Genomic DNA, 26332 nt, shown 5'->3' on the forward strand with positions numbered 1-26332 from the left:
CAGCAGACCAATCTGGTGACATTTGTAATGAAACAAAGTCAGAAACCAGAACAACAACAGCAATACACATCACAACAGCAATACACATATATCACTCGAGGTGTGAAAAACCTCAATGCCTTTGGAGCAACTGTCAACCATTACCAACAAATCAATTTGCATATTTACCAAAGTGTCAGTGCCCCAGGGAACTCGTCATTTCAATTTTGGATACATGATACTTGATACATATCCTGATTTATGTGTACAAAAAAAGTTAAATGAATACTTAGGGAGGAGATTAGTAGAGTCAAAACTAACAATACCTCACAAAGGCACAAACAGAATGAGCTGAACTGAATAAGGAGCTGATGAGACCAGGTGAGTAACACAGGTGAATATAAACGAACAAAAATGAAAGACAGGGCTAAGTTCAAGAACACAAAGAAACAGGGCTACGTTCAAGAACATAACGAAACAGAACACAAGGTTGACTAAGAAAAGAAATACAGAACCTTACAACAACAACACTGCCTGTTAAATAAATAATTGTATGGCATAGGGTTTTGACCCACTGGCTTCAGTTCATCTACAAGGCCATGCTAGGCAAAGCTCTGCCTTATCTCAGCTCACTGGTCACGATGGCAACACCCATCCGTAGCACGCGCTCCAGCAGGTGTACCTCATTGATCATCCCTAAAGCCAACACCTCATTCGGCCGCCTTTCGTTCCAGTACTCTGCTGCCTGTGACTGGAACGAATTGCAAAAATCGCCGAAGTTGGAGACGTTTATCTCCCTCACCAACTTCAAACATCAGCTAGCTGAGCAGCTAACCGATCGCTGCAGCTGTACATAATCTATTGGTAAATAGCACACCCATTTTCACCTACCTCATCCCCACAGTTTTTATTTATTTACTTTTCTGCTCTTTTGCACACCAATATCTCTACCTGTACATGATCATCTGATCATTTATCACTCCAGTGTTAATCTGCGATATTGTAATTATTCGCCTACCTCCTCATGCCTTTTGCACACATTGTATATAGACTCCCCTTTTTTTCTCTGTGTTATTGACTTGTTAATTGTTTACTCCATGTGTAACTCTGTGTTGTCTGTTCACACTGCTATGCTTTATCTTTGCCAGGTCGCAGTTGCAAACGAGAACTTGTTCTCAACTAGCCTACCTGGTTAAATACAGGTGAAAAAAAAAATGAAACCAAAATTGAACTTTTTGGCAACAATGCAAAATGTTATGTTTGGCGTAAAAGCAACACAGCTCATCACCCTGAACACACCATCCCCACTGTCAAACATGTTGGTGGCAGCATCATGGTTTGGGCCTGCTTTTCTTCAGCAGGGACAGGGAAGATGGTTAAAATTGATGGGAAGATGGATGGAGCCAAATACAGGACCATTCTGGAAGAAAACCTGATGGAGTCTGCAAAAGACCTGAGACTGGGACGGAGATTTGTCTTCCAACAAGACAATGATCCAAAACATAAAGCAAAATCTACAATGGAATGGTTCTAAAATAAATATATCCAGGTGTTAGAATGGCCAAGTCAAAGTCCAGACCTGAATCCAATCGAGAATCTGTGTAAAGAACTGAAAACTGCTTTTCACAAATGCTCTCCATTCAACCTCACTGAGCTCGAGCTGTTTTGCAAGGTGGAATGGGAAAAAATCTCAGTCTCTCGATGTGCAAAACTGATAGAGACATACCCCAAGCGACTTACAGCTGTAATCGCAGCAAAAGGTGGCGCTACAAAGTATTAACTTAAGGGGGCTGAATAATTTTGCACGCCCAATTTGTCAGTTTTTGAATTGGTAAAAAAGTTTGAAATATCCAATAAATGTCGTTCCACTTTCACGATTGTGTCCCACTTGTTGTTGATTCTTCACAAAAAAATACAGTTTTATATCTTTATGTTTGAAGCCTGAAATGTGGCAAAAGGTCGCAAAGTTCAAGGGGGCCGAATACTTTCGCAAGGCACTGTATTTATAACCCCCTTTAGGCGGCTTCTTCTCCTTTTCTCTCCTTTTCTTCATCCTTGTTGCTAGGCAGGAAGTTAAGTGATCTGGGTAATAAACTGTTCCTTCTCCCTTCATGTGACTTGACCTGACCTCTGCCCACAAAGTAATCCACAGCTATCCACCCTTATAAGTGACCATTTAATATTTATGGATAGTATTATTATCCTTCATTCAATTGTCTTTATTTCTATTTTGTAGCCATAGGAAGGTAAGCCATGTGCCTTTACCCTTACTTAGTAACTTTTCAGGGCCCTGGCTTTTAAACAACCTCTATTGAACCCACTATTTACATTCATTATACATGTAACCATTAAATTCTTGCATTGCAAGTATTTCAAACGAGAACTCAACAGTTCATTGTCTGTCGCTTTGCCTGCCCATACCATAACCCCACCGCCATCATGGGGCACGCTGTTCACAACGCTGACATCAGCAAACCGCTCTCCCACATGAGGCCATGCACGTGGTCTGCAGTTGTGGGGCTGGTTGGATGTACAGTACTTCCAAATTATCTAAAACAACATTGGATGCGGCTTATGATAGAGAGATGAATGTTCAATTATCTGGCAACAGCGCTGGTATACAGTGGGGCAAAAAAGTATTTAGTCAGCCACCAATTGTGCAAGTTCTCCCACTTAACAAGACGAGAGAGGCCTGTAATTTTCATCATAGGTACACTTCAACTATGACAGACAAAATGAGAAAAAAAATCCAGAAAATCACATTGTAGGATTTGTAATGAATTTATTTGCAAATTATGGTGGAAAATAGTAATGTCCTAACCGACCTGCCTAAATTATAATTTGTAAAAAAGACATCTGTGAAGTGGTTGAAAAACTAGTTTTAATTACTCCAAGTTGGAGACAAGCTGGACCATTTTCCAGCCCCAGGACTCACACTATTTAACACAGAGGTGAAATACCTGCTATTTGCTGATGATTTGGTTGTTCTAACACCAACCAAAGAAGGTCTTCAACAGAACCTTAACATTCTAGAGAAATATTGCCAAAGTTGGGCCCTGGCAGTAAATTATATTTGTTTAAATCCCAGATGTCAGAAACACAAATATAAATTCACACTTAATTAACAACACCATAGTTGAACACACTAAAAATGACTCATACCTCGGTCTGCATCGGCAAACTTTAATATGGCAGTGAATGCACTCAAAGAAATAGCCCGCTGAGCATTGTATGTAATAAAAATGAAATTATTCAAAATCAACATCCCAATTAGAATTTGGACCAAAATATTTGACAATATAATCCTACAGATAGCTCGTTACAGAAGTGAGGTTTGGGGGCCACTCAATAAACTGGACTTTAAAATGTGGGACAAACATCCAATTGAAGCCCTACATGCAAAATTCTGTCGGGAAATCCCACATTGTCCAAAAGAAATACACCAACTAATACATGTAGGGCAGAATTATGGCGCTTTCCAGTGGCAATAAAAATAGAGAAAACATCATTTCAATGTTGGCTACATATAAATTCAAGTCTGCAATTTAAAGCACTTCACAAGAGCTGAGCCCAGAAACGAGCCCTCTCAGTTAGCTGGTGTTGGATAGAACCAACCAGGCTGACACCACCACTGTTTCAAAATAAAGAATTCCAATAAACAAAATCATGAACCAATCAAAGGATTCATATTTACAACATTGGAAAAACGAAACAAAATCCAAAATCCGACTAAATTGCTATCTGTCACTAAACAGAGAATATGAATTGGCTGATTATCTCTACTCTGTCAGAGATAGAAGCAGAGACAGATCCTTACCAAGTGACCACCGATTGGCAAAAGAAACCGGCAGACATAAAAAGACATGGCTACTCAAAGAGGAGTGTGTATGTGGTCACTGCAGTGGAGGTAGAAACAGAGATGCACTTTCTCCTTTACTGTGATAAATATTCCTCCCCAAGAGATTCATTATTCACAGAAACTAATACATTTATTCTAAATTTCAACTTATTAAACACAGAGGAAAATGAGCAATGGCTCCTCTTGAAGCCAAATATGTATTTGCCTGCCATAGCCTGAGGGACACTGAATAATAACATTTGCATAGTAAACAGTAACTTAGTTATTATTAGTATTATTCCAAATAGTAGTGGTATGGATCATATGAGAGAGAGAGAGAGAGAAAGAGAGAGAGAGAGAGAGAGAGAGAGAGAGAGAGAGAGAGAGAGAGAGAGAGAGAGAGAGAGAGAGAGAGAGAGAGAGAGAGCAAAATAGATCATCTGCTCAAGATATTTTAGCCTACGTCTTTCAGGTAATACATTCAACGCAGTATTAGCCTTTAAAGTAGCTAATGAAGGATGTGTTATGCATAATAAGCTTTTAACTTATACCCTGTCTCTTGCGCTGGCCTCACTCCTTTAAAAACTGTCATTGGAGCCCCATTCAGGAAAAGCTACACTAAAATAGCTTGCTGGACATTTTTTTATTGTTGCCATTTCTTATACCAATAGACTATTTGAAGAGGGACGCAAGCTCTTATTTGCTGAACGTTAAATACATCGAACGCGTGATGGTGGTTGGCGTCGCAGTGATTTATTTACACCCATAACCATTCAACCGTTGTGAAGAAAAGTGAAAGCCATTTTATGAAAGGTACTATATGCATGCGTCAGCTTACTAATTATACAAATAGGCCCTATTGTAATTCAAAACAAAAATCTAATTCGCTTACCTGTACTTTATAGACTGCATGTGCTGCACCAGAATCGCATGTTCTCAGCCTTATCATGGTTTGAACTAGTTCAGTAATTCCAGCCCATACAATACAGTATAATACAATACGGTACAGTAATACAGTTCACACTCAAAAAGATTTACCTACTGCAGCTGGTTTCATTTATTTACCCACGAGAGCATATACTGTAGCTAGCTACATTTATGGGCTCTTATGTTTTGAAGTCATGCGTAATGTGCAGTAGTCTATAACTCTTTATCATATAGCCTATGCATTGGATAACTCCATCGAACACCTTTGGGATGAATTGGAACGCCGACTGTGAGCCAGGCCTCGTCGCCCAACATCAGTGCCTGACCTCACAAATGCTCTTGTGGCTGAATGGACCCCCGCAGAAATGTTCCAACATCTAGTGGAAAGCCTTCCCAGAAGTGTGGAGGCTGTTATAGCAGCAAAGGGACCAACTCCATATTAATGTCCATGATTTTGGAATGAGTTGTTCAAAGAGCAGGTTTCCACTTACTTTTGGCCATGTAGTGTACTTTTACAAGACATTCTCATCATTTCAATACTCATACATGTTCCTTTACTGAGAACAATACACTCATTAATCTTGTTAGTGTACAATATACCTGCATGACATAGTACATTCTATGTATGAAACGTCAAAACTAAATTGGACACCTTCATAGGTGTGTTACAGTTTTTTGGCACATTTTTCAGATGTAGTTTTTAAAAATATTTTATTTATTTAATTAACTAGGCAAGTCAGTTAAGAACATATTCTTATTTACAATGATGGTCTACCCCGCGACGCTGTGCCCTATGGGAATCCTGATCAGGGCCGATTGTGATACAGCCTGGGATTGAACCAGTGTCTGTGGTGACACCTCTAGCACTGCAATGCAGTGCCTTACACTGTCTGCTGCACCACTCAGGAGGTGGTATATTTTCAAAACTCTTAAGTACAAAACTCTAAACTGATGACACTTGGAATGCCTCCAACTTATGATCAGAACCTTTGATTGTGCATTCATTGGGATTTCACATCTTTCAACCCTGAACTATTATGCAAAAACGTTTTCCATGAAATACAATGCTAACATTTTGTTTAGTCACCAACACATCAGATAATGATGGGGGTCACCATTTAGTACTTCGAACAGTCATTTAATCCAATAGCATTGTATTCAAGATAAACATTTCTAAACGTATTTTTGAAAAGCTGGATAGAAAGAATAGTAGATGGTAAATTACATTTTCCATGCAGTATTTGACTATAAAAAATGTTATTATTTGTGTCCAATGGCAGGTTGTGAGCGTGTTGAGAAATATGTCAGTCTTATAGCTTCATTATCCTACAGTACATACTTAGGACGAGATGACCAGAAATAGGGGTATTATAAAGCCGTTGGCTGCTGTAAAAATGCTAATTCTGCCCTAGGCAACATTGTACAAGATTATCTTTTCTGCGTAACTTGTCAACTTTAGCTGTCATTGCACCTGTACATAGCCCATCTGTAAAATAGCCCATCCAACTACCTCCTCCCCATACTGTTATTTATTTATTTATCTTTTGCTCCTTTGCACCCCGGTATCTCTACTTGCACATTCATCTTCTGCACATCTATCACTCAGGTGTTTAATTGCTTTTATTGTAATTATTTCACCACTATGCCTTATTTATTGCCAATTGGCTCATTCATCCTGCCTCCTCTCCCCTGTAACTATTCCCCAGGTCATTGCTGCAAATGAGAACGTGTTCTCAGTCAACTTACCTGGTAAAATAACAGATAAATAAAAAAACGATATATATTTTTGCACACAACCCATTAATCTTTCTCAGCAGTGCATTGAACACTTCACTATCATTCCAAATGGTAGCATGTAGTGACTCCACTTTGTTCTATTCTACACTTGCTGATGGAGAATGATGATGCAGTACTTACAGCCACATCCATATATGATTTTGTTTGTTCATACAACATAAATTGATGTGAAATAGATACATTTAAGAGGACAAAATATAGAATTGTACAGTGCTCGGCAGTTATCAAACTATATACTCTATGTTAACTAGGCGATACATACTTTTTGTTCAGTAGTTATACATTTTGAGTAGTTAATTGTATTGTTAAGAACAAGAAAATCATATCAAAGGTAAAGTGAATATTGCATTTTGAAAAGCAGATACTTAGATTGAATATGTATCCAAATTGAAAGAGTAATTTGGTGAAGTGAACAAGTGACAGTGAATTTGTTTGTTGTACTCAATCAATTGAAAATGTGCTTAGATATCTGAAATATGATCCATTTAGATCTGTTTACATGTTTGTGCTTAGATGTCACGCCCTGACCATAGCCTTTTTATTCTCAATTTCGGGTATGACTAGGGTGGGTAATCTAGGTTGTTTTGTTTTTATGTTGGTTTGGTATGGTTGACAAACACAAGCAGCTGTTTATCGTTGTCTCTGATTGGGGATCATATTTAGACAGCCATTTCTCCACTGCGTTTTGTGGGATATTGTTTATGTGTAGTTGCCTGTGAACGCTTCATTGACATCACGTTTCGTTTGTTCTTTATTGTTTTGTGTGTTTCATTTCAATAAATATGTGGAAACCATATCACGCTGCGCTTTGGTCCGTCTCTCCACACAACCGTGACAGAAGATCCCACCACACCAGGACCAAGCAGCGTGCCCAGGAGGAGAAGGTATCCTGGGCTTGGGAGGAGATCAAACGGGAGAAGCTATCCTGGTCTTGGGAGGAAATAATGGGAGGACACGGAAGCCTTCCTTGGAAGCAGACGCAAGGAGAGAAGGGAAGACAGCGACAATGCTGGGGTTCGCAGCCACAACGAAAGCCCAAAGAACAGCCTCCCCCCAATTTTATTTGGGGGGGCGCCACACGGGGTGGTCGGTGGGGCAGAGGAGTGAACCAGAGCCAATCTGGGAGAAGAGGGAGAATTTGGAGGAGAGTGAATGGAAAGAGTCAGAGACCGTCAGTGAGTTGATGGAGAAATTGGAGGAGAGAGAAATGAGAGTTGTTGTGTTGGTGTATGATGCACAACATTCACACTAAGGAGCGTGTTATCAGTTTGATACCACCTGAGTCAGCTCTCCATACTTGTCCTGAGGAGCGTGTTATCAGTTTGATGCCAGCTGGGTCAGCTCTCCGTACTGGTCCTGAGGAGCGTGCTAGCAGTCTGGTTAAAACTGTGCGGGCTCCACGCACCAGGTCTCCAGTACGCCTCCCCAGCCCTGTACGCCCTGTGCCAGCTCTCCACATTCACCTTGAGGAGCGTGTCATCTGTCCGGTACCATGTGTGCCGGCTCTACGCACCAAGTCTCCAGGGCACTGATGCCCAGTCCAGGCATGGTGTCCAGTCCCGCTCCAGGGCAGGAGCCTTCCTCTGCACCGATGACCAGTCCAGGCACGGTGTCCAGTCCCACTCCATGACTGGAGCCTTCCTCTGCAACAATGTCCAGTCTAGACCCGGTGTCCAGTCCCGCTCCATTTTTTAAAATTGTATTTTTAATTTCACCTTTATTTAACCAGGTAGGCAAGTTGAGAGCAAGTTCTCAATTACAATTGCGACCTGGCCAAGATAAAGCAAAGCAGTTCCACACATACAACAACACAGAGTTATACATGGGGTAAAACAAACATACAGTCAATAATACAGTAGAAAAATAATTCTATATACGATGTGAGCAAATGAGGTGAGATAAGGGTAAGGCAAAAAAGGCAAAAAAATAAGGATAAGGATAAGGCAAAAAAAAGGCCATGGTGGCGAACTAAATACAATATAGCAAGTAAAACACTGGAATGGTAGATTTGCAGTGGAAGACTGTGCAAGGTAGAGACAGAAATAATGGAGTGCAAATGATAAATGAATACAGTAGAGGGAGAGGTAGTAATTTGGGCTAAATTATAGATGGGCTATGTACAGGTGCAGTAATCTGTTAGCTGCTCTGACAGCTGGTCCATAAAGCTATTGAGGGAGATAAGTGTTTCCAGTTTCAAAGATTTTTGTAGTTCGTTCCGGTCGTTGGCAGCAGAGAACTGGAAGGAGAGGCGGCCAAAGGAAGAATGTGGCACCCCCATAGCCCCGGACAACAGGCCCTCCGATTTGACACACTGAACTCTATCAGAGAAGTAGTTGGTGAACCAGGCGAGGCAATCATTTGAGAAACCAAGGCTATCGAGTCTGCCGATGAGGATGTGATGATTGACAGTCGAAAGCCTTGGCCAGGTCAATGAGTACAGCTGCACAGTATTGTTTCTTATCGATGGCGGTTAAGATATCGTTTAGGACCTTGAGCGTGGCTGAGGTGCACCCACGACCAGCTCTGAAGATTGCATAGCGGAGAAGGTGCGGTGGGATTCGAAATGGTCAGTAATCTGTTTGTTGACTTACATTTACATTTAAGTCATTTAGCAGACGCTCTTATCCAGAGCGACTTACAAATTTGGCTTTCGAAGACCTTAGAAAGGCAGGGTAGGATAGATATAGGTCTGTAGCAGTTATAGGTTTGTAGCAGAGTGTCCCCGCTTTGAAGAGGGGTATGACCGCAGCTGCTTTCCAATCTTTGGGAATCTCAGACGACACGAAAGAGAAGTTGAACAGGCTAGTAATAGGGGTTGGAACAATTTTGGCAGATCATTTTGGAAAGAAAGGGTCCAGATTGTCTAGCCCGGCTGATTTGTAGGGTCCAGATTTTGCAGCTCTTTCAGAACATCAGCTGACTGGATTTAGGAGAAGGGGAAATGGGGAAGGTTTGCGCGAGTTACTGTGGGAGGTACAGTGCAGATGACCGGGGTAGGGGTAGCCAGGTGGAAAGCATGGCCAGCCGTAGAAAAATGCTTATTGAAATTCTCAATTATAGTGGATTTATCGGTGGTGACAGAGTTTCCTATCCTCAGTGCAGTGGGCAGCTGGGAGGAGGTGTTCTTATTCTCCATGGACTTTACAGTGTCCCAGAACTTTTTGGAGTTTGTGTTGCAGGAAGCAAATGTCTGCTTGAAAAAGCTAGCCTTGGCTTTTCTAACTGCCTGTGTATATTGGTTTCTAACTTCCCGCTGTGCCGGTTCCCAGTCCAGTCCCGCTCCAGGGCAGGAGCCTTCTCTGTGCCGGTGCCCAGTCCAGGTGTGGCGGCCAACCCAGCTCCATGGCCGGAGCACTCCTCTGCGCCGATGTCCAGACACTGTGTCCAGTCCCACTCCAGGGTCGGAGCCTTCCTCTGCGCCGATGTCCAGTCTAGACCCGGTGTCCAGTCCCACTCCAGGGCCGGAGCCTTCCACTGCGCCGATGTCCAGGCACTGTGTCCAGTCCCACTCCAGGGCCGGAACCTTCCTCTGCACCGATGTTCAGTCTAGACACGGTGTCCAGTCCCACTCCAGGGCCGGAGCCTTCCACTGCGCCGATGTCCAGGCACTGTGTCCAGTCCCACTCCAGGGCCGGAACCTTCCTCTGCACCGATGTTCAGTCTAGACCCGGTGTCCAGTCCCACTCCAGGGCCGGAGCCTTCCTCTGCACCGATGTCCAGTCTAGACCCGGTGTCCAGTCCCACTCCAGGGCCGGAGCCTTCCTCTGCACCGATGTCCAGTCTAGACCCGGTGTCCAGTCCCACTCCAGGGCCGGAGCCTTCCTCTGCACCGATGTCTAGTCTAGACCCGATGCCCATTCCCACGAGCCCAATTCCGGGCACGGCGTTCTACCCAGCTCCATGGCCGGACCTGTGGTCTGGGCGGGGGCAAAGTCCCGCACCAGAGCCGCCACCGATACTGGTGGATCCACGAGCGGAGTGGGTATTTCACCCCGCACCAGAGTCGCCACCGACGCTAGATGCCCACCCATACAGGTTCTGCCTGTATTTTGATTTTGTAAAAATGCAAACTAAAATGGTACTGTATCTACTGTGCAGGTTTAATTGAATCAGGTCCAGTCTTTGGGCAACATAATTAACTCACATTGGTTATCATCAACATTTGAAGTTTATTTAAAGTTGAAGTACAATGAAGGGGTGCTATGTAAGTTATTCACGACAAGTCAACAACAAACCTACAAACTCCATCGCAACAAACTTTCAAAATAAAACAACAAAGGGCTCTATTCAGTCAGATCCAATTCAGCTGACATCCGCATAGCAGTTGTTTTGTCAGTGTTGGAACTGAGTTAGTGCTGTCAAATCCACAAGAGGCTCCTGGCATTATACCTGAATTGGACATTGCCATTGGCTGCACAGAGTTGCGTCAAGAGAAATCCCATGCAGCCTTGTTTACAAGTTCAAACACTAGAATGTGATGCAATCGACATCTCGATTGGCTGACAGAAATCCTCATTATTTAATTTAATGATTTTACATTAGTGTCATTATTTATATATAGCCTACACTTTCTCGTTCTGAATTTCTAACACGAGTGGAAAGGGTGTGGCTTCATGACAATGATCAAGAGCAGCTTCTCACCGATTTGACAGCTCCAACCCAGTCACACCTCCGACACTGCCAAAACATCAGCTATGCGGGTGTTGGCTATCGTCCGATAACACTTGATCTGATTGAATCTAGGCCAAAGTGTGAACATGGGACACTCTTTTCCTTACATTTTTTTCAAACACATAGCCTGTTTCTTTTACAGTATATGACAGATATCAGTCCCTGCCTCAGGAATGAACTCATACATACTGTATAGGAGTTGACTCAGCCGGTGTGGGAAACTATTCAACCTTCCTTTTGAATACAAATGAAGCACATCTTTCCATAAAGTAAAAATGCCTTATTTTTGCTGCATCAGGATGGCATTAACATACATTGTTGATTTGCAAGGGAACTTTAAGACAAGCTAATATACTATTTAATCCTATATCCATCAGCCACTGATGTTATGCAATGCACTTTGCTTGAGTTTTTAAACAAATATTGTACAACTGAGAAGGTTGGCTAGTTGTTTCCTAGTCATTCTTTCTCAGTGCTGCATTGTCTGTATATTTCCCAAACGCTATATCTATATATAAACGCTATATCCACATTTGTGTTTTTTCATCAGAAATGATTGCTTATGGGTACCTTTATGTGTGTGTAAAATATTACTGTTCTCAGATTTTTTTATTCATAGATTGTAGATGTGTATGAATATTGTTTTGTGTTCAAAACGCTGTATATCCACTGTTTAGCTGGAATGGAATGTTCATTTCCTGCATATTTGACTGTGATATGTGGTTGTCACACCGAGCTATCTTAAAATGTACGGATAAATCGCTCTGGATTAGAGACTCTGCTAAATGACAAAAATGTTAAATGTAATACATACAGATTGATCTGACAAATGTATCATTCATACAATTCTTCATACAATTCTACCAAAAAAAGGAGTTATTTCTTACATTTAACTGTGTAAAACCTATCAGTACTACTTCTTTCTCTGAGAGTGAGGCGGATATATAGCATTTTGGCAAAAATAACATGATTATTTGTCCCTCTGAAATGAAACCATCACGTGATAGATGTTAAACAAATACATGTCTGTCATTGAACAACCCCATGCCATGCTTAGATAGTGAATGAACACACCACTCTTTCATAATTTCTTTAAACAATAAAAGTTCATTTACAAACATTTCTGAAAAATTATATATACAGTGCCTCTTGAAAATATTCAGACCCCTTGACATTTTCCACATTTTGATACGTTACAGCCTTACTCTACAATCGATTAAATAAATAAACATCCTTAGCAATCTACATACAATACCCGATTATGACATAGTGAAAACAGGTTTTTAGATGTGTGTGCAAATTAATAAAGAATATATAGCAGAAATATCTTATTTACATAAGTATTCAGACCCTTTGTTATGAGACTCAAAATTGAGTTCAGGTGCATCCTGTTTCCATTGATGATCCTTGAGATCTTTCTACAACTTGACTGGACTCCAGTTATAGTGCCTTTTCAAATCATGATTTGGACAGGCACACAACTGTCTATATAAGGTCCCACAGTTAACAGTGCATGTCAGAGCAGAAACCAAGCCACGAGGTCGAAGGAATTGTCCGTAGAGCTCCGAGACAGGATTGTGTTGAGGCACAGATCTGGGGAAGGGTACGAAAACATTTCTGCAGCATTGAAGGTCCCCAAGAACACGATGGCCTCCATCATTATTAAATGAAAGATGTTTGGAACCACCAAGACTCTTCTTGGAGCTGGCCGCCCGGCCAAACTGAGCAATCGGGGGAGAAGGGTCTGGGTCAGGGAGGTGAACAAGAACCCAATGATCACTCTGACAGAGCTCTAGAGTTCGTATGTGGCGATAGGAGAACCTTCCAGAAGGACAACCATCTCTGCAGCACTCCACTAATCATGCCTTTATGGTAGAGTGACCAAAACGGAAGCCACTCCTCAGTAATAGGCACATTAAAGCCCACTTGGAGTTTGCCAAAAGACACCTAAAGACTCTCAGACCATGAGAAACAACATTCCCTGGTCTAATGAAACCAAGATTGAACTCTTTGGCCTGAAATCCAAGCGTCACTTCTGGAGAAAACCTGGCACCATTCCTACGGTGAAGCATGGTGGTGGCAGCATCATGCTGTGGGGATGTTTTTCAGAGGCAGGGACTGGGAGACTAGTCAGGATCGAGGCAAAGATGAAGTACAGAGAGATCCTTGATGAAAACCTGCTCCAGAGCACTCAGGACCTCAGACTGGGGTGAAGGTTCACCTTCCAACAGGACAACGACCCGAAGCACACAGCCAAGACAACGCAGGAGTGGCTTTGAGACAAGTCTGTGAATGGCCTTGAGTGGCCCAGCCAGAGCCCGGACATGAACCCGACCGAACATCTCTGGAGAGACCTGAAAATAGTTGTACACCAACGCTCCCCATCCAACCTGACAGAGCTTGAGAGGATCTGCAGAGAAGAATGGGAGGAACATTCCCCAAATACAGGTGTGCCAAGCTTGTGGAGTCATACCCAAGAAGACTCAAGGCTTTAATCGCTGCCAAAGGTGCTTCAACAAAGTACTGAGTAAAGGGTCTGAATACTTATGCAAATGTAATATTTCAGTGTTTTAAAAAATAAATAAATTAGCAAACACAAAAATAAAAATAAATGTTGCTTTGTCATTATGGGTTATTGTGTGTAGATTGATGAGGGGGAATAAAAAAAAATCAATTTTAGAATAACGCTGTAACCTAAAAATACTTGGAAAAAGTCAAGGGTTCTGAATAATTTCAGAAGTCACTGCATATAGTGTTTTGGAATTAAACTGTTAATTTGACTTCTGAATAAATTGGCTTAAATGAGGAGATTCATTAACTAATGTTAATATGCGATTATCACCAGTCCATGTAACAAATGAACAGCCACACATTAGGAACAAAAGATGAAACCTTATCCTGGACTAAAAATGATTTTCATTTTAAATGGATTATGGTTATGTGTCTGGGAAAGTGGCCCCGAGTGTTTCAATAAAAAGTGATACTAACTGTTGCAAAGGGTTACCATTGACAGCCAAAGTTATTTATTTAAAAGCAAAATGTTCGAGTACATTTTCAAAATCAGTTGGGCTTAAGTGAATCAACCCTACGTATTTGTTCAGCACAATATAGGATTTATTAAATATCATAATTCCAGGACAAACATTTACATGCCTGCATGCTTTATCACCAAAATGGCAGCTATTTGAAAGAATGATGGTTCAGAAATGAAACAAAAACAAACTATAAATTCATATGAATGTCGGTATTGTCTTCCTAATAGATCTACTGCATACACAATACCACCTCTTAACTTTATATACACATACCATATTAATCAACTCAGCTTTTGATAGAGTGAGTTAGTGTGTCATTATCATCAGTTCTGGTATTACAACAACGGTAAAAATGAAACTTTATTGTATTTTCTTCTAATTTAGAAAACATTCAAATCAAATCTCAGTCGTCTCTTTTGATCAACATACGGATAAATAAAAATAAAAATCACAGAGGTTCTTTCCAAGCGTTATATATATTTAGTTTACATCTCGGAATTACACTTGAAATACAAAACACAACCTCTTGAGTCTGATCATGTTCAAAGCTTTGTCGCTGGTTGAAATACAGTATAAAAAATCTTCAGTGCTGTGAATTTCTTTGCGATATTACCAACAGTGTACCCCTTGGTACATTTTTACTGTGCAATTATTGATTTTTTTTTAAACATCCAACCTCAATTAATCAAAACCTGCTTTAGCGACTATGTAATGTTGATATCTGTGAGAAAAATAGTTTCTACATTCAGACACAACCCTTTTCCGGTGTTTGGCCAAACACACTTCCATTGAACTGCTACAGTACACGCAGTGTGACCTGTTTCTGCTACGAAATCCACCTGGGCTCTTGACAATCTCCGTCAGATTGTTTCTCTTCTTTAGCTCATCATCTTCTTATCAGTACATCACTGTGGTTTTCAAGAACAGTCTTCCATCTGAAAGAAAGGACACAGTAGAGAGGGATTAGCCAATAGCGTACTGGCCATGCTGACTCAACCTGGAAATATGGGGTTAAGCTTTGTCCTGAGAGTCGCCAAAAACACAACCAGTGTGGTTGCTAGCTTGCGTGATGCTTTCCACAAAAACCTAACTGAATAATAATGTTACATGAGATGAGGTGTGTTCTGATTTGACAAAATCTTGAAAACATCAAAAAAATCTGATCTGAGAACTTCCAATACACATGGAATAGGCCTACTTTTATCCAATACTCTTCCAATGTCCCTATTTGCTCTTAAGTTACTCAAGCATATCATCACTCACAACTGTAGATTTAACAACAGATATTAATATTGTTTATCCTACAAAGTCAAGTCTATAATTGTTGCACGAATGATTTGCATCATCTGTTGGCTCAAACTGTGAAATCGAGCAGCAGCAGTTGAAGAGACTCCTTATGCCAGTGTTTGTCTGTCTCATGCATTGAAATAGTGAAATAAAACCAGGCCGATACAACTGCCTACACATTTAATCTTAGACAAAAGGCAAATTGTACAAGGAACTGCCCATATCCTACGCTGTCTACCTGACAAATCGTACAAGGAACTGCCCCTATCCTACGCTATCTACCTGACAAATCGTACAAGGAACTGCCCCTATCCTACGCTGTCTACCTGACAAATCGTACAAGGAACTGCCCCTATCCTACGCTGTCTACCTGACAAATCATACAAGGAACTGCCCATATCCTATGCTGTCTACCTGACAAATCGTACAAGGAACTGCCCCTATCCTACGCTGTCTACCTGACAAATCGTACAAGGAACTGCCCATATCCTACGCTGTCTACCTGACAAATCGTACAAGGAACTGCCCATATCCTACGCTGTCTACCTGACAAATCATACAAGGAACTGCCCCTATCCTACGCTGTCTACCTGACAAATCGTACAAGGAACTGCCCCTATCCTACGCTGTCTACCTGACAAATCGTACAAGGAACTGCCCCTATCCTACGCTGTCTACCTGACAAATCGTACAATGAACTGCCCCTATCCTACGCTGTCTACCTGACAAATCGTACAAGGAACTGCCCATATCCTACGCTGTCTACCTGACAAATCGTACAAGGAACTGCCCATATCCTACGCTGTCTACCTGACAAATCGTACAAGGAACTGCCCATATCCTACGCTGTCTACCTGACAAATCGTACAAGGAACTGCCCCTATCCTACGCTGTCTACCTGACAAATCGTACAAGGAACTGCCCCTATCCTACGCTGTCTACCTGACAAATCGTACAAGGAACTGCCCCTATCCTACGCTGTCTACCTGACAAATCGTACAAGGAACTGTCCCTATCCTACGCTGTCTACCTGACAAATCGTACAAGGAACTGCCTCTATCCTACGCTGTCTACCTGACAAATCGTACAAGGAACTGCCCCTATCCTACGCTGTCTACCTGACAAATCGTACAAGGAACTGCCCCTATCCTACGCTGTCTACCTGACAATTGCACGTCAGATGTGTTAAAGACATCTCACCTGACACGCTTGTTTGAAAATAATATTGCACTCATGAAGAGTTTTACACATGACACTTCCTGTATGGAAGGAGTGTTTATTGAAACATATGTGTTGCGTAAAAACCCGAAAAAGGGTGGCCAGCAGAGATAGGAGGGATGGGCTGAGAGAAGCAGAGGGTTGGTATGTGGAATTGGAGAGAAGTGGGAGTGTTGATGTTTGGGAGATAGAATGATAGTCAAAGATAAAAGTAAAAATAAAGTCTAAATAAAACATAACAAAAAGTATGTTTGAGTGACACTGAGGGGCAGTGTTTTTACAACTAATGCCGGTTTTCCTGAGACTGATGCAATGCAGGTGTTTGTACACATGCATATACACACACTCTCATTCAAATAAACACATACTGTACAAGAACACACACATACGTGCAATAGTGCCAGACATGCACACAAACATATAGAGTTGGCATTGCTGTTATAATTTTAGTTGTCCTTGATGTCCTTTGTTTTACATTTATTTTAATTGTGTTTATTAAAAAATAAATTGTTGTTTGCTGTTTTTCTTGTCTTTTTTTCTCTTTAGTTCATTCTCTTGGTTCTGTTTTTCATGTCTTTTTTCTCTTTCGTTCATTCTCTTGGTTCTACTTTTCTTGTCTTTTTTCTCTTTAGTTCATTCTCTTGGTTCTGTTTTTCATGTCTTTTTTCTCTTTCGTTCATTCTCTTGGTTCTACTTTTCTTGTCTTTTTTCTCTTTAGTTCATTCTCTTGGTTCTACTTTTCTTGACTTTTTTCTCTTTAGTTCATTCTCTTGGTTCTGTTTTTCTTGTCTTTTTTCTCTTTAGTTCATTCTCTTGGTTCTGTTTTTCTTGTTTTTTTTTCTCACTTTAATTCATTCTTATGGTTGTTGGTGCATTTTTTTTGGGGGGGGGGGGGATTGTATTTAATTGGATTTTTTTTTTGGGGGGGGTGTCCAGGGACAGCTATTGGGGAACTGTGTAGGGGATCTTGGAGGGTTCAGGTTCACGTTTTTTGGCCTTGTGGGAGATCCGTCAACGTGCCCTTGAGCAGGGCATTGACCCTGGATGCTTCTGTCGTGTCTTTGGCTATGCCGGATTAAGTGAAATGACATGCTATTCTATAAAATAATTTCTCCGTAATTAATATTACCTGATTGAGCTAATCATGTAAATGTAATTAACTAGAGAGTCGGGTACCACGAAAGAATCTTAAAGACCTAGTAAAATTTTACATCAATAGCAGTCAATATTAATCGTCATCTTAATTTAGTCTCATCTGAAAGTTGTAAATTCTTGGTTATCTGCACGAACCCTGGCTAACAATTTGAATCAGCAATACAAAATTGGGTTTAATCATTTATTTACTAAATACCTAACTAATCACACAGAATTACACATACACATAATTAAATCATAACTTTATTACAAATTACGTCATAAAGGAAAATGTCCCTAGTGGGCGGAACAGATATGACAGCTTGTTACAGAAAGAAAAGGGGCTGGGTTTGAGTGAAGGAGCGGGAAGACTGAGGAAGAAAGGCCGAAGCTGTGCTATCGTAAATACAGTATCTTATGCATTTTAAATTACCGCCCATTTGGAAAAAGAAAATGCAATGAATATTTACTCTGAGCTGCGCTTCGGTAGGTTGGTGGTAGATGGAAGGCCGTGTTGCCCAACCGAGTCCTTTGAAGAATGTCTCTGGTTGTCAATTGAATACATTGTAGTAATGTCGATGGGTGATAGACAGGACTCTGTCTGTTCCTTCCTAACCCTTGTTGCATCTGCTGTTGCTAACTCAACGGCTAGGAGGTATCACTTCTGTAGTGAATAAGATTTCAAAGTTCATACCATTCGCAACCAAAGCTCACGCTGATGTTGGCTTGGTTCTGTAGTTATTATCTGAACCATTCTGACATAGGACAGTCATCCTCACATCCTCGGAACAGGAGGTTATATTGTCATCAAGGGCTTATATAGAAAGGGAGAGGAGTGCGTGTTTGAAAAGTTTTATAGCTGGCGCAGTGGTTAAGGGGGCTGTACTGCAGCGCCAGCTGTGCCAGCAGAGACTCTAGGTTCGCGTCCAGGCTCTGTCGTAACTGGCCGCGACCGGGAGGTCCGTGGGGCGACGCACAATTGGCCTAGCGTCGCCCGGGTTAGGGAGGGTTTGGCCGGTAGGGAAATCCTTGTCTCATCGCGCACCAGCATCTCCTGTGGCGGGCTGGGCGCAATGCGCACTAACCAAGGTTGCCAGGTGCACGGTGTTTCCTCCAACACATTGGTGTGCCTAGCTTCCGGGTTGGAAGGCGCTGTGTTAAATAAGCAGTGCGGCTTGGTTGGGTTGTGTATCGGAGGACGCATAATAATAATAATATATGCCATTTAGCAGACGCTTTTATCCAAAGCGACTTACAGTCATGTGTGCATACATTCTACGTATGGGTGGTCCCGGGGATCGAACCCACTACCCTGGCGCTACAAGCGCCATGCTCTACCAACTGAGCTACAGAAGGACCACATGACTTTCAACCTTCGTCTCTCCCGAGCCCGTACGGGAGTTGTAGCGACGAGACAAGATAGTTGCTACTAAACAATTGGATACCACGAAATTGGGGAGAAAAAGGGGTAAAATAAAATAAAAATATATATATAAAAAATAAAAAAAGTTTAATAGCCCATGTCCCTTCACATGGGCGGGCCACTGATTGAGCAGAGCCCTATCAAATGAAAACCCAAATCTCACATTTTAGAAGCTAAAATCACTTCATCCCATCACGAATAATTTCATATTCAAACAATTAAATTGAACAACAATTCCATGTGCATCCGATAACTCTGATATGTAGACTTTCCACTGTAGAGTTGATGTCATCTTATCATTGATGAGAATGTCTCAGATGACAACCGAACTGACATCATATCCATTAAGTACCACCGCATATGTTCAATTGATCGGATAGCCAGAATACAGTTCATTTCCCCCCACCTTCTGATATTCCCAGAATCTCTATGTTAACCAAGGGTTTTGCAAATGTAACCTCAGTAGGGTAGAGAGAAGAAAAAGGGGGGACGCGGTATTTATGACAGTCATAAACCTACCCCCCAGGCCAACGTCATGACCCTTCTGTGTGTCACTCTGAATGGGAGTCTGTTGGATGACTGGTATGATGTAGTTGTTGAGTGACTTCACTGCAAGTATATTGTATGTTTCGGATATTCAATAAAAAGTGTTTATTGAAAAAGGCAGAGCCATTCTTCTCTGATGCTATCTCTAGACACCTGCAACCTAACGAGCTTTGTCCATTTTCAAAGAACACTCGTCTCTGAGTGGTACGCCTGAGCGAACGGAGCTGCCTCTGACGCGGGGCCGGTAAAAGCATCTGTTAGGCGCAACTCAGGAGCATGTTTGACATTTATTACCCCCGTATTTCCTCTGCGCTGCATTACTGTGCCTTAAGCAGCCCTTTCTTCTCTCTGGCAGTGAACCTAAATAATTAAATTTAGAAAAGCACACCGAGAGACTTAAAGCAGCGACAGCTTGAGAAGAGCGATGTGTTGCTGCCTGGCAGTCAGATATGACACGATGTGAGGTCCGAGACATAGAGCGACATCTAGTAGAAAATGGTACGTTTGTTATAGGCTTTGAAGAGACTCACATTCATTGATCTTCTGTAATCTCACTATTGGACCATTTAACATTTGGCCTCTTAAGGCCCATGGCACCCATGGCAATATTTTGAGCCATACATGAATCAGAGGAGCCTCTCAATTCTATATGGAAAATGCAATATAATATGATGAAACCTTCCTCCATAAACATTTTGATGAGTACATGTTCTCACTCACTAATATCCTAAATCTCACAACCAATGATACAACACTTTATGATAGGAGAGCATCCATCACTGCACGGTGTACCTAAATCCCTAGCCTTCTGTCGTCGATGCATCAGTGTGCTGTATGTATGTGTATGAGAAGCTGGGTGGAAAAAGAACAAAGGCTTGTTGTGGGGAGGTGGAGTGGAAAGACAAACATAGGGGCTAATTATCCGAACCTGCCGTGGGTCTCTAAGGTATTGCACTCTGGCCGCCTCTATTCAAGCAACACTGCAGAGTTATGTGTAAAAGCCATTACAGTGTAAATGCAAAGGGCTAAAAATAAAGGGAAGAGAGGAAGGTGGTGGTTGGAGGGGGTTGGATGGGGAGGAGAGTAGACACATTCATGGTGGATGAAATGCTATGCCACCTTTCTCTGCCTTTCTGTCTGATCGGCTTCACTGTCACAGCTGTTTATAGGGAATTGTGTGAATGGCATGGGGAGGTGAAAGCGTGGCTGATTATCACTTTTGATAAGTTGTGAAGTAACGCATCAGGCATAGTAGTGTGCAAAACATCACATTGCTCAGGGAAAATAAAATGATCAGGAGAGAATTAAGACATTTATTTTTGACTTAAGGTTCTCTTGGAAATTGTAGACACCATTTTCAATTTGGGCAAACAAATTGGTGGAACTGCTTGCATGTTTGTTGTGTTTTAATCAACTTACACCGCCTCCAGTTTGCAATATTAGTGCAAATGTTGAAACATACTGATTTCCATTTTTGAGTGAGAAATATTGATGAAAGACTCATTAAAATATGTTAAAACTTTAGCCATTTGTATAATGAAATCAAGATGAAAAGTTCATTAAAGGGGATAAATATTTCATTAGATGCTGAATAAAACAATGCTTTTTGGGCTTCTCTCAGCATAAAATTCCTTTTGAAAGATTAATTAATACATTTACATTATGCAAATGTAGCTCATGCAAATATTTTATGAAGACAATTACAGGGTTTTTTTCATTTTTTTGCTTCAGTGACATTCATTCATTTCATTTTTCATTTTACATGAACTGTTTTGATGTTTAATCTCGCAACAAAGAACTTTATCTCTCGGCGCAGGGTCATGTTAACTTGCCCAACACATCGAAGGGCAAACAGGTTGGAACCAGAGAAGAGATACTGGGGAAGATATTCAGGAGAGAGCTGCAGTCCCAGTAGCATGAACTGTCTGGTAGCTGCTACAACGGCCAGAACTGCCTCTTGGAACCGATTCAAAAGCACTGCAAAAGCAATTAATAAACACAGACTGTGTTAATATCGCAGAATTAGAGAAGTGTGACAAAAGACAAATAGAAATAATTAGTTACCTTAAAAATTATGCTCTCGTTAATTTGTTTTCTCGCTCTCTCTCGCCCTAGCCTGAGCTGTGTGTTGAAAATATAACATACATTTCTCTTGGCTTTTATGCGTGTGATAGGCTTGGGTGTTTTTCACGCGTTTTCTTTGCTTGTGTAATTTATCAACATCATTTTTTGCCATTTGAGGGTAATTACGGTTTACTAGGCTGTTGGCAGAGGAGGGGAGAGCAGAGGAGACATGGGTGGCAGACAAATGCTTCTCTAATTGAACAAAAGCACACATTGTTCCATGTTAACTCAACCTTCTCCTATGTCTACTCTTTAAGGCCATGATCACTGGCATTGTGAGCAGAAGAAATGATGCTTCATATCTACAGTCAGAAAGGCATCTGCTACTTTGCCAAGTTGTAACATTAGAGAAAACATGTATGTTTATTGTCTATGACACTGTCAATCTACCATGGCAATAGTTGGTACATGGCAATGACTATTTCTTTGATCACAAAGAAAATTGTACTGTAATATAATAAGGAAGTTTGAAAAGTTAACAATCCATTTAACAATTCAACTATAAAGAGCTCTTCAATGTCAATCTTAATTCTTCTAATTTCAAATTAAGGCTGCTAAATATACTAATTTAGCATCACATTGGGGGCTATAAATATTCTCTATCCAAAAGTGAACATTTTTAGTCAAATTCTGACATTTGGTTTTCCTTTTTTGGGACAGCCGCCATTTTCGCATCTCTCCATCTCTCCATCTCTCCATCTCTCCATCTCTCCATCTCTCCATCTCTCCGTCCTTATGGTACTAATTCTCAATTTGTTCGCTTATTATTTCTTATTTGACAAAAATATAATTTTTATCCCTGTGAGACCCAAGCATTTGATTTACCCCTCAGAAAGGCTAATAAGGCTCTGATTATGAATATTGTAAATTTGAAGTTTGTGGAAAATATTTATGGAAATGTGGCAAAAAATGCAACATTGTGCTTCAATGGTAGCAAAACGTCTGTGGTAAGAAAACTGTGAAATTCTATTAAAATCATTTATTTCACTTTTTACCATAAATGACTGTCAAAGGCAACTTTCTGACCTAATAAACCACACCGTTTCCCTTCCAAATTCTGCAAATACTTCAAGAGTAATTTTGATGCCTCATCTACACATAAAAAATGTATATCTTAAATAAACAATGTGTGGTTTATTAGGTCAGAATACTGCCATTGGCGACCATTTATGGTAAAAAAAAGTAAGACTTCCCAGCAAATGGGACGTCCTAACGTTCCCATTAGGTCCTTTAAGGGTTTCGGCGTGAAGTTATACTATTGACGTTCTTGAAAAGATCTAAGAACGTTGAGGGATGGTACCAAGGAAACGTTCTCTGAGAAACCTTGTCTAGTTCCCTGTAAGTTACCAGGACATCACTAAGGACCAATGTCTGGACCTTTTTAGGACATACATTTACTAGTCCTTAGGACATTGTGTGATGGTCCCAAGGAAACGTTCTCTGAGGGACATTTGTCTAGTTCCCTGTAAGTTCCCAGGATGTCACTGAGGACCATGTCAGGACGCTTTTAGGACGTTATCAAGGACATACATTTTATTAGTCCTTAGGACATTGTGTGATGATCCCAAGGGATCGTTCTCTGGGCTAACTTTTTATAGTTCCCAGTTTGTGCCAGGTACGTGTCATGGTCCCCTGAAGTTCCCCTGAACGTTCTTGGGACATTCTGTCATTGTTCCCTGGATGTTTAATGTAGTTCCCGGGTTTGTCCCGGGGACGTCCTGAGCAAATTTTTAGGACGTTCTCAGGATATTGTGTCATGGTCCCCTGAAGCTTTTGTCTAGTTCCTGGTATCATAGTGATTTACTGTGTAATCTTCCTATTTTCCAGGGGAAATTGAGACCTCTGTCAGTGATAAAGTGGTGATGTTAGGAAGAGGTGGGAAGGAAGGGTGGGAGAGATATTGTTGGGGATTATTAGAGGAAGATTTTGCCCAACCAAGGTATTATAATCCCTGATCAACTCCCAGCTGAGACTTTTTTAACTTCTCACTCTATTCTAAATATGCACCACTCTGGTTTTGACTTCTCACTCTATTCTAAACATGCATCAATCTGGTTTTAACTTCTCACTCTATTCTAAACATGCACCAATCTGGTTTTAACTTCTCACTCTATTCTAAATATGCATCAATCTGGTTTTAACTTCTCACTCTATTCTAAACATGCATCATTCTGGTTTTAGATCTGGACATACCACAGATTCAGCCACTATGCTTGTTTTACATGATGTGTTAAATTACATAGTTCCTATGCTGCCTTATCTATAGACCTTTCTAAGGCACTTGACACCGTTGACCATTCCCTACTCATTAAAAAACTGTCTGAAATGGGAATGGATAGGGAGTCTTGCAAATGGTTTAAGAACTACTTGACCAACAGGACACAACCTGTGTTTTCTGATTGTGTCAAGTCTAGTTTACTCAATATTATAAAAGGTGTACCACAGGGTGTCACGCCCTGACCTTAGAGATACTTTTTATTTCTCTATTTGGTTCGGTCAGGGTGTGATTTGGGTGGGCATTCTAGTTTGTCTGTTTCCTTGTTGGCCGGGTATGGTTCCCAATCAGAGACAGCTGTCTATCGTTGCCTCTGATTGGGAATCATACTTAGGCAGCCTTTTCCCACCTGTTTTTGTGGGTAATTATTTATTTTCTGTGTGTGTTTGTGTGCGTCACGGTTGCGTCACGTTCAGTTTCTGTTTACCTGTTTTTGTGTGAAGGTTTCACGTTATTAAAGATGTGGAACTACGTGCATTTGACAGGGGTTGATTATGGGACATGTTCTCGTTACTATCTCGTTACTATTTATATAAATAATATTGGTCTATGTATTAAATGCTGTAATATTCATCTGTATGCAGATGATACGGTTATGTAAGCCATCGCACCGACTGACCAAGCTATGTTAGAGCTGCAATCTGATTTTGGTACATTACAGAAAGTACTTATTGATTTAAAACGTGTACTTAATACTGGCAAAACTAAATATATGTTGTTCTCTAATTCACTGACAAATGTCTCAGATGGGCTACACATTCAGTCATTGGAGGGTTCTCTCGCGAGCGGGTTCCTGCCTATAAAAATTTGGATTGATAAAGATTTAACGTTTAAAAAACATTCTGATGAGCTAGTTAAAAAGTTAAGATTTAAAGTGGGCTTTTAAAAAATATTTTTTTAGAAATGAACACCAAGAAGCAGATAGTAAAGTTTTTGACTACGGTGACACCATTTAACAGAATGCAGATTCTACTACTCATAAACCTTCGGAGGCCATCTACCATAGCCCCCTTCCCTTTATGACAGGTGATAGTTTTAATACTCATCACTGCATCCTGTATCAGAAGGTCGGCTGGACCGCACTAAAATCCCGTAGATCACTTCATTACTCCCCTCTTGTTTACAAAGCTCTGCTCCACAAGCCTACAACATACCTCACTTCCCTGTTGAAATATAAGAATATGAGACACCAAACCCGTCCGCAGGGTTGGTTAACTCTTCAGGTCCCACTTGTCTCCACTATCTGCCTTTAGTTTTAATGCACCGCAGTTATACCTCACAAAACAAATGATTGACTTTACTGAAGTGTGCAACTGTTTCAATTGATTATGCTAACTTGTTGTAATAACCTGATGTCATGTATTTATAGCTCTCTTGCAATGTTTTATATATTTGTTGTTGCTTAATTTTTGTCCTCAGGGCACCATTGTAAATGGGAAACTGTTCTCTGCCCTGGTCAAAAGCAGTGCAATAGATGGGGCATACACTACATAGGAAATAAGTGTAATTTGGGATGCAGTCTTCAGAGGTTATCACCACCCTCCACTTCATATCCAAGACCCCACAAGGCAAACAAACAGACTGGGATGCAGTCTTCAGAGGTTATCACCACCCTCCACTTCATATCCAAGACCCCACAAGGCAAACAAACAGACTGGGATGCAGTCTTCAGAGGTTATCACCACCCTCCACTTCATATCCAAGACCCCACAAGACAAACAAACAGACTGGGAGGAAGTCTTCAGATGTTATCACCACCCTCCACTTCATATCCAAGACCCCACAAGGCAAACAAACAGACTGGGAGGAAGTCTTCTGAGGTTATCACCACCCTCCACTTCATATCCAAGACCCCACAAGACAAACAAACAGACTGGGATGCAGTCTTCAGAGGTTATCACCACCCTCCACTTCATATCCAAGACCCCACAAGACAAACAAACAGACTGGGAGGAAGTCTTCGGAGGTTATCACCACCCTCCACTTCATATCCAAGACCCCACAAGGCAAACAAACAGACTGGGAGGAAGTCTTCAGAGGTTATCACCACCCTCCACTTCATATCCAAGACCCCACAA

General features: G+C 41.1%; 1 protein-coding gene across 2 annotated transcripts in view; it reads right to left on the minus strand.

The window, feature by feature from the left end:
- Positions 1-13831: 13831 nt before the first annotated feature.
- dachd (dachshund d) overlaps positions 13832-26332 on the minus strand; it is a 281750-nt gene continuing 269249 nt past the window's right edge. For both annotated transcript variants that reach the window (XM_046359169.1, XM_046359160.1), the window contains exon 11: positions 13832-15182. In XM_046359169.1, coding sequence (XP_046215125.1) covers positions 15145-15182 — 38 coding nt within the window. In that variant the 3' untranslated portion in view covers positions 13832-15144. The remainder of the gene's footprint in view (positions 15183-26332) is intronic.

The sequence above is a fragment of the Oncorhynchus gorbuscha genome, linkage group LG01, assembly GCF_021184085.1.
Source record: "Oncorhynchus gorbuscha isolate QuinsamMale2020 ecotype Even-year linkage group LG01, OgorEven_v1.0, whole genome shotgun sequence".
In the NCBI taxonomy this organism is placed as follows: Eukaryota; Metazoa; Chordata; class Actinopteri; order Salmoniformes; family Salmonidae; genus Oncorhynchus; species Oncorhynchus gorbuscha.